Source organism: Octopus bimaculoides, chromosome 21 (assembly GCF_001194135.2).
Source record: "Octopus bimaculoides isolate UCB-OBI-ISO-001 chromosome 21, ASM119413v2, whole genome shotgun sequence".
In the NCBI taxonomy this organism is placed as follows: domain Eukaryota; kingdom Metazoa; phylum Mollusca; class Cephalopoda; order Octopoda; family Octopodidae; genus Octopus; species Octopus bimaculoides.
In genome coordinates, this window is record NC_069001.1 from 39692523 (window position 1) to 39702473 (window position 9951).

At 34.4% G+C, this 9951-nt stretch overlaps 1 protein-coding gene across 1 annotated transcript in view; it reads left to right on the forward strand.

The window, feature by feature from the left end:
* LOC106879088 (voltage-dependent calcium channel type A subunit alpha-1) overlaps positions 1-9951 on the forward strand; it is a 464783-nt gene that overhangs the window by 310152 nt on the left and 144680 nt on the right. The window contains exons 4-6 of the mRNA XM_052975441.1: positions 5700-5805; positions 7760-7899; positions 8540-8637. Coding sequence (XP_052831401.1) covers positions 5700-5805; positions 7760-7899; positions 8540-8637 — 344 coding nt within the window. The remainder of the gene's footprint in view (positions 1-5699; positions 5806-7759; positions 7900-8539; positions 8638-9951) is intronic.

The following is a 9951-nucleotide window of genomic DNA, read 5'->3' on the forward strand; positions in this document are numbered from 1 at the left end:
CACACACACACACACACACACACACACACACACACACTCACATGTATACATACATATCTACAGATGTGTACATGCACACACATGCATGCAGACACACAAACCTCTCTCTCACTCTCTTTCTCTCCTTCCACTTATTCCATCAATTATTACAAGGGAGCCTGTACATGGTCATTTGACCTGGTGAAAATAGCAGTCAAATCTCCTTCAAATTACACCTGTTGTCATTTAAAAAATAAAGTATATATTGTCTAATGCAGTCTTAGACATGGACATGCTTGGAATGTCGTTTCTCATAAATCTGTGTGATCAAGATCAGAGCTGACCCGGGGCTAAACACCATACCAATAAGGGAGCCTCTAGGTAGTAACTCCACTTGCAAGTAATAGTAATTAAATCTCTCTCTAATCACATCCTGTGTCTCTAGGTTTTTAAGAAATGGCAAAGTATATAAGGTATAAAGTAGTCAGGAAGACCCCTAAACAATGTGATGGGTATGGCTGTAATACTTTTGATCGTAAGGTTTACTGAACCAGGGTTGAACTAGGGTTAAAGTTGAAATCTTCGTTTCAACGAAGCAGTTTGACTTCCTCTTATACAAGACATACTCAGTGATAATTATTAATTAAAATCAGATATTAATTAAGGCTTTGACTTCTTATTAATCCCCAATAATAAAATACATTTAAATTCAAACTTCTGGCTGATAAAAGAAATACAGGGGATTTGTTTCCCCTCTTCTTCAGTCCATTCTAATAGGAATTTGACATGAAAAGAAAGTCAGATTCTTGCCATGTTCTTCGAAGTCAAGAGCTTCTTTCTTTTCTTTTTCTGAGTATGGTTGTGGGGTTAAGAAGTCTACCCCTATATACTTGAGGTTTTTGTCCCAACTTTTATAGCCTTGAGGCCAATGAAAGTCTTTTAAGTAAAAGTCATCACCTGACTTCATGCAACCAATGGGTATTTAGGTACTTTTCGCAGCAGAATTGATTCTGTCGTTGTCTGAGATAGCTTCCTTCCTACCAGTCTCAGGAATTTTGCAGATGCTGGGAGGGTGGCACTTCATCTTTTAAAGTATGAAAACAAAGAATCTGCTAACTTGGAGGTTAAGTTAACCTTTAGATTAACATTGCAATCGGCAAATCCAGAAAAGCTTCGTTATAAATCTGGTTTGCTGAAAAATATCAACATTTTCTCCTTCATTTATTGAAGTGATATTTACTGTTTGTCTCATTTGTAGTTGTGAAGATGAATTAAATAAACACAATCTGAAATTTCATTAAGAATTATGTGCAACATTCTTAATTATGATATTAATTAATGCACAAGTATATTTAATGATTTAGCTTCACCAGCAGAAGTCTGCTTGAGAAGTGTGTTCAGTAACTTCAAAATCTATTTGACTAAATCCCAAATCTACATCAAGTGATTTTCAAACGATTAGAATGATCTTATTAAGTCTGCCTCTTCTCTCAATACCTGATAATGTATGTGGCTGTGTGTGTGTGTGTGTGTGTGTGTGTGAATGTATACATTATTGTAGCAGATACTTAAGTCTTCCTTGCCATACGTACTACTATATATTCATGTACACACATCACTTGATATGGAATTGTTTATTCCTGATGCTTTCAATATTAGTTATAACAACAAAAAAAGGTTCAATACTGTAATTAGGGGTTAAATATTAAGGTTTAACACGCTTTCTCTTTCCAAGCAAATAGCTTTACAGGCATTTGTTGAAGTTGACTGTAGCAGCCATATCAGTATTTACCATCAAAGTGTTGCGACTGCAATATTTGTAAAGTACTGCTAATATACAGCTAAGATGCCAGTAGAGGTGCACTACTAACATGTGTTTACACTGGTGCTCTTTGATACTGTGTGCATATATCAACGCTCTGTCACCTGGCAACCATTGATCGACAACCTAGTTCACTGGTTTGCAATACCAAGCTACTGTCTGTCAACCAGATGTTGCTCTGTACCTCAACCCCCCCCCCCCACACACACACACACACACTTCACCCTGTCCCATTATTTATATATGATATTGCTTTTATTACATACTCTCATACACAACACATTTATTTTCTTGTCATCTCCATTCGTTATCTAGCACTAATTATATTACAGACTTTCATTCTCTTTCATTTCTCCTTTCTATATTATAGGATGGGCAACATATTTGATTAGGTTTGATTTTTTTTTTCAAAATTCTATAATATTGAACACATTGATTACGACTAACATCATTGTCATAGATGTCAATTATTAACGCTAGATATACCTTGTATAAGAGGGAGCTCTGGTAGCCCTGTTTATGAAGCAGTGGTAACTCTGTATTACAGGGTACAGACTATATATAAGAAGGATCTAGGGTGACAGCCCTGTATAGGGAGTTGTTATAGTCTATGTAAGAGGGAGCAAGAGTAGCCCTGTATTTTTAAGTACAGGCAAAAAGAGAGCTAGGGGAACCCTGTATGACTAGATATAGTCTATGTAAAAGGGAGCTATGCTGTCCCTGCAAATTGCAGAACTTAAAAGAATGTAATTGATCTGGGATATTTGCAGCGTATTTTGGATTGTTTTATCTTGGTTTTATGTCTCACTAGAATGGAGATTACCTTTCCGTATTCTGGAGATGATAAAATGTGAATGTATATAAAGCTGAGGGGTTAAGAAGTCCCAGGGTGTGATGTATGTGACACCTAGTGTTTAGAAAAAGAATTAAAATATGAAAGTTTGATGGAAGGTTTTAATTTAGATCACTTCAAGTTTGTGCAATTAACCAGGGATGGTGATAGGCAGGTTAGTATCAAGAGGGTTAAACATTTAGTTGAGATGCCTGATGGTTAAACCAGATTGTTCCGGAAAGTTGAGCTCCTCCAATTTATGTGGTTTCAGGATAACTGGAGGCACATTCTCTAAGCTGGTCGTTGGGATTAAAACTTTATATCTCTGTGCTTTTAATGGTTGATCCCATTATGTAACTCTTTAGACATACATGTTCTGCCATAACCGAAATGCTTGTGAGGTAACACTTCTACAAGAGCCAAACATTTGTGACAAAGTGGATTTCACTAATAGCACTCAAAGTGACCAATGGTGATGTTAAATTGTGCAGGAGATTAAATCTACTAAATGCAGAAAAGAACCAGGAACAGTCCCTCCTCCATTGGGCTTCTACACATTTTCCTTTTATCAAATTCCATTTATTTATTTATTTACAAAGTTTTGGTTAACCTGATGCTATATTAGAAAGCAATTATTCAGGGTGCAATGAAATCAAACCCTGAGCCTGCACTTTCAAAACCAACTTCTTAACCATTTATAGGAAGAACTTCCCTTGTTCAATATGTGGGAAGCTTTAAACCAGTTAAACTAGTTTTGAAAGACAAATAGAAGTTTGTAAAACAAAACATGGATCTATAGTCTGTTATGAATATCATGTTTAGCAGTAAGTAATCCTTTTGAAATCAACAAACCTGACACTTTCTCTGGTTTTATTGTTTTAAAGTGTTTTGATTTCACTGAAACTATCCATCATAATTTTATGCAAAGTACACTTGTTAACTTACATTCCACTTAATATACCAATGTCTTTAGTTATGATCCAATGTTCCAGACACCAGCTTAATATATCAATATATATATATTTTATACTCTTAATATTATCTTAATAATAACAAAGTTTGTTATTTTGCTAAATCCCTTCATATTCTCAATTAGTAGTAAAAATAATTCCTGTTCTGAGAAGGAATATTTCAATGGAAATAGAGCCACAAAATGTATCTTAGTTGTCAATCCTTTTGGTAAAGATTATCACCCCACTCCTGGTTTCAAGGACGACTTTGTGTTTCTGGAAATGGTTACCAATCCAATTGTCATCCTCATCATCATTTAACGTCCATTTTCCATGCTGGCATGAGTTGTCAATACTCTGATGCTAGTTTCTTGAAGATTCTTGGTTTCTGTAACTCCTTCTTATGTTCAGTGCTTGCCTGACTTTAGTCTGTTGGAATTCCCATCATATCTATGATACTTCATAGAAATATTGATTTCAGATTTTGGCACAAGGCCAGCAATTTAAGGGGAGGGGGTAAGTCAATTGCATCATCTCCAGTGCTCATTTTTACCTCATTCGTTTACATATTTCATGTTATTTACATCAATGGTGATGCCCTGTACCCATATATGTATATATGGTCTTATTGTCTTCCGAATTCTGCTTCCAAAGGGTTAATCTATGTCCCCAGGATTCCAAAATTGAGTGAAAATGTGTTTCAAACAGATGTGAGGGTTAGTAAGCAATATTTTTATGTCCATCCTTGAAGTAAGTAATAAACCCTTTTGTCTTTCTCTTCTTTGGGTTCTCCTTGACCAGTGTGTCTTTGACCCTTTTAGACATATCTTCGATCCAAGTCCCCCCCCTCATGCTTCTTAACCTAACTCCAGTACTCTTGACCTCATTTTATATCTGGACAGGGTCAGGTTTCAACAGGAAAATGAGGCTGACATGGATCCGCTTAAATTTAATTTGTTACAATCCTCATCATTATCATCATCCACTTTATAAATATAGTTTCTCTTCTCCCTATTTATTTACCCCACCCCACCTCAGTATTATACTATCTAACCTTCAGTTTGACCTTGACGTTTTCGATTTAATTTTTCACAGTATACTCATGAGTAAATGTGGTGCTACTCTGAGTACTAAATAACAGTGAATTACTCAACTTAAAAAGACTTTGTGTGTACTGATTTGTATTGTATATTTGTTAATTACTGTGTTATTAATGAAGCCACCTAATTCAAAAGACTGTTTGGTTTTGGTATCTGTTTATAATCCATTCATAAGTAAGTGAAATAACATCATTGTGTGTTATTTTTATTGTTATTTAAATTTTAAAATGTTGAAAAAGTTATTTTAAATTTCTTCTTTTATCATAGTTGAAATGTAAACTTTAAATACTGAGCAAAACAATGGGAGGAAATTTACTTTGAACATGTTAGCAGGGGTTAATGGAACAAGGCTGGGAACCCTTGTCTTGGAGAACACTCCCCCATTCCTATTAGGAATTTGACTTATTGTGAAAGATGGTGAGATTCTCTGAATTCTGTGATAATATTTTGCCATGTATCAGATAGGTTTATAGCAACCTTCAATAAAATTTCCTCCCTCAGTTAATCATAAATCATTATTCATATTATTTCTCAACTTTTTTCTTTTGATTATTTCCTGGTTTACTATAATATATGGTCATATATGCCAAACATTTGTATAACTTTCAATCACATTTGTTTTAAAAGCTAAACATTATATAACCATGTCAAATTTTTTATAATTTTCTCTTCAGTATGGCTTTGTCATCTGGCATTTAACTTCAATGTTTTCGTTCATAAAGATGTTTCTCTAATTTTGCTCCATGTCTTCAGGTTGGGCTGTTTTCTCTCATTCGTGGTTTTTGTCATTAATTCTTTGATTTACACACACCTTCACTAAAACAGCTGATAAACATATTCTAATTATTTCTTTTTATTCTTAATATATTTATATCACTATCTTTATTATATATCATCTATATTCTATTTCATTCATTATTGTTTTATATATTTCCAATAACAAATGCTCATCTTCCTGTTGTCATTCTATGTTCTTCCATGTGTATAAACCATTATTTCCTTAACAAATGTTCCACGCCATTTGAATACATGGTCTTATTGACTATCATTGCGAACTGTATCGTGTTGGCTCTGGAAGAACATCTTCCCAATAATGACAAAACGCCTCTAGCAGTCCAGCTGGTAAGTGGATAACATTTCTTCATTTTTACATTTCATTCTTCCATCTTATGAAGACCTTTTGCTTTGGAACTACCTATTGCTTATTAGACATTTATGAATGCCTGTATTTACTATACATTTGGAAATGCCTATTGCTTCCTATACGTTTATTAATAACTATTCTTCCTATACATTTCAAAATATAATTTCTAATGCGTTTAGAAATATCTATTCTTCCTATTCATTCAGAAATATCTATTTTTTTCTTATAAATTTACAAATACTTTTTGCTCCCTATTCATTTGGAAATATCTGGTGTTTCCTAGACACATATTATTATTCATTCATTTGCATAGCTACACATTCATCAACATGTAGTTGTGGAGTTAGCTTCACAACTCTATAACCTAGATTCAATCTCATGTGAAACTTTGGCCAAATTGTTTCCTACTGTAGCCTTAGGTTGACCTAAGTCATGTGAGTGAAGGAACATCCACCATTTTGATGTCACAGATGTTAGAGGACTTCGTGAAAGTCATAAGAACAACGTCCAGGCATGGCTGTGTGGTTAAGACATTTGCTTCCCAACCACATGCTTTTTGGGGGGTCAAAACGTCTGATCATAGGGAAATATTACTTTGCTTCAGAACAAATAAGGGTTGGTGACAAGGGGCATCTGGCCATAGAAAATCTACCTCAGTAAATCCCATCTGACCCATGCAAGCATGGGAAAGTGGACGTTAAAAGGATTTTAATAGAAGCCCAAACCTGCTCAGGTTGTTACTCTGAGTTTCTCATTTCCAATTTTCAGATGAAAGTAAAAACAAATGAACATTATCAAGACATCTCTCTCTCTCTTTCCCTCCCTCCCTTTCTCTCTCTCTGTATACACACACACATATATATAGATAGAGAGAGTGGGTAAGTCATAAAACTGAGACTGTTTTCTAACAAGAGCATTCAGAAAGTTTTTTTAAGGAAAGACGATTGCTATTTATTCATTTATTTTGTATTTCATGATTGTGAGAGATCTTAATGAAGCTAAGATTATTTCTTTTCCAAATTTAGTGGGAATTTTGAAATAAAATGCACTCTTAAATGTTATTGACTTAACAAGGTACACCTGTGTCTGTTTAATTCTCCAAAGCCCTATTGTTTGACTAATTAATACCAAATCAATACTGAACTATCTACCTAAACTCATTTGACTAACAGCAGCAGCTAAATCTTTCCACCACTAAAATGCATATTGATTTGGGTACCAAGATCTTGTTTCTCGAAACCTAATCCTTTTGGCAACCTTCCCACCTGAAATCAAGATGGTTATTTCAGTGAGATAACTATCTGAAGAAGTGCACAGCTCGTTAAGTTGTAGAATGGAGACAAATTTCTCACGAATCTACTGCTCTGATTTCAAATGTTGCAAAGACTCCCCCACCTCCCTCTACCTCCATATGTGTGTGTGTGTGTGAATATATAAACCTATATAAACTATGAAAGTGAAAATAGTTTTTCAAGTAACAAATTCCAGAGAAAGGCAAACTTCAACTTGTCTTGGTAATTGGTTCTAAGACATTCAACTCAACTTAAAAAATGATGTAACACACACACATACAAAAAAGAAAACCAATTTGGAAATGATTTATTTGCTTATATCTGTCTTAATAAATGTTTTGTATATATTTCAACATGTATTTTATTTAATTTTTTTCACTTCAGTATTTTTTTTAGGTGTTTTTCTTTGTAATTTTTATGTTTTAAATAAGTTTGCTGAAATTGGCATAAAATCAGATGAATTGACTAACTTTGAGGTTTATTGTTTTCCATTAATTTTTTTTTAAACAAAAAAAAAACTATAAAGGATTGATGTAAAGTCAAAAAAAGACATAACTTTAAATGATGTACATTGAGTTATGACTGTATTTTGTTAAGTTCTAGTTTCATGTTGTCTTTTTTTTTTTTGTCAATTTGACAGGAGGCCACAGAGTTCTATTTCCTTGGAATATTTTGTGTAGAAGCATTATTGAAAATTGTTGCTTTAGGATTTGTCTTACATAAAGGGTCGTATTTACGCAACGTCTGGAACATCATGGATTTTGTAGTAGTTGTCACAGGGTAAGTAGCACAAAATACTACAAATTTCACTTTTACTTTGGTTCAAGAAACACAATGAGGTGACGCTGTTGCTTGTTGTTTGGTTTTGTTAAACGACCACCAAAGTTAAGCGGATTGGGTGATTAGGATGCTTGCTTTGCAGTAATGTGGTTGTGAGTTTGGTTCCATTACACAGCACTTTGGGTAAATGTTGTCTACCATAAACATAGGCTGAAAATATCATGTGGGAAGAATTTGGCTGACAGAAACCGTGCAGATACCTGTCAGTTTGTGTGTGTGTATGTGTGTGTGTGTTTGTTGGCATGATATATACACATTGACAAGAAAACAAATGAATGATGTCCTTTAAGATGTTTGTTCTGCATTGAATCACACTCCATTATCATTGTTGCATTTTAGATACAGCAAACCAGTAATTAATGAGTTGTAAACCCGCGATAGAAATATTTAAAAAAATATTGAAATATTCAGAATTCTCTGTTGCTGCTTTCCTTTAAATGAAAACCATGTCTTCATAGAGTAAAGTTACTTGGGCAGAACTTTTGTAATGTTTCTTTGAATTTCTTGTAGATTAGTCTTCAATTCCCATAAAAGAGTAAATTATGGAACAGTTCTTATTTCATTTCAAATTATTTTACAGATTTATTTCAATATTTCCTACGAGTAATTCGTTTGATTTGCGGACATTACGGGCAGTCAGAGTACTGCGGCCATTAAAATTAGTTTCTGGAATTCCAAGTAAGTAAAGGTTTCATCCATTTATGTCTGTGTTTTATATCATCATCATCATCATCATCATCATGTGTTTGTGTTGGGCACAGTGACCAGTGTCCTGTTCATTCCCTTCTGTCATCAATGATCTAAGCTGTCATCAGTCACAGCACCTGAGTCCACTACCACAGTTTTAATTTGGATTTTGGAAAAACACTCCTCATTCATCCTCCCATGGATAAGTCTCCAGATGATGACTTAGCTGGTGGTTATCACTGGGTATCCCAGACACTACTTGGCCATCTGTATTCCTGCCATCTTATTGCTCGATTATGGAAAGTCACCTGACTCTCACTTGATGCACACCATTTCTGATGTATATCAAAACTGATATCTTCTGGAATACAGAAAAAGCAACAAACAGAATTGGTTACAATTGCTGTTGTATATAACATTGGAATTTAGATTTTGATAGAGATTAGAAATTATATAAAGACAATCAAATATATTTCACAGTTAACATTGGTAAACAAGGAATAAGTAAAAGACAGCTGCTCTGGGGGGGGTTAAGAGGTTTGTTTTGCAGCCCTGGGGTACCAGCTTTGCCCTCTGTGGAACTTTGAGTGAGTATCTTCTACCATAACCTCTTGTTAACTAAGTATATAGTAACACTGTGTGTATTTAATAATATATCAGATATATGGTAATATAGTATGTATATACTAATATATCATGTATGTAGTAATATAATGAGTAAAATATAGTAAATGGAAACTGCATGGAAGCCTGTTTGAAAATAATGTCTCTGCTTTTAGGGATAGGCTTAAACTTAGTTTAACATTACCAGTTGGTGGTTAGGTTTTTTTTAATAAAGTCCTCTTTGTTACAGACTTTTACGTCTTTGAAGATAATTTTCTCCCTTTCTGCCATGAGTCAGTGGGGCCATGGAAAGAATCAGAGAGGATGTCCTTCCTCTTTGACCTCAACTATTAATAAACAACATGGCCTCACTTGATGGATCTTCCTTCAGTCTCAAGAATAAGCATTCAATTGTTCAATCAACAACCTCTTCATTGAATTAACTTATATGTGGTTGAGTATTCCACAGACACATGTACTCTTCAGGCAGTTCTCTTTCAAATCAGCATGACACAATGTTTGATGAAGTGGAACATTTGAATTACAGATATAAACCATTTGATAGGCTTCTACACAGTTTCCATGTTCTTAGTTTAACTTATGAGTCCTGGGTTAACACAAGACTGTGATAAAAGATGCCTTGCAATGGGACTGAACTTCAGCACTTGATCATTGAAATGCCCACTTAGCCCCCCCCCCCCT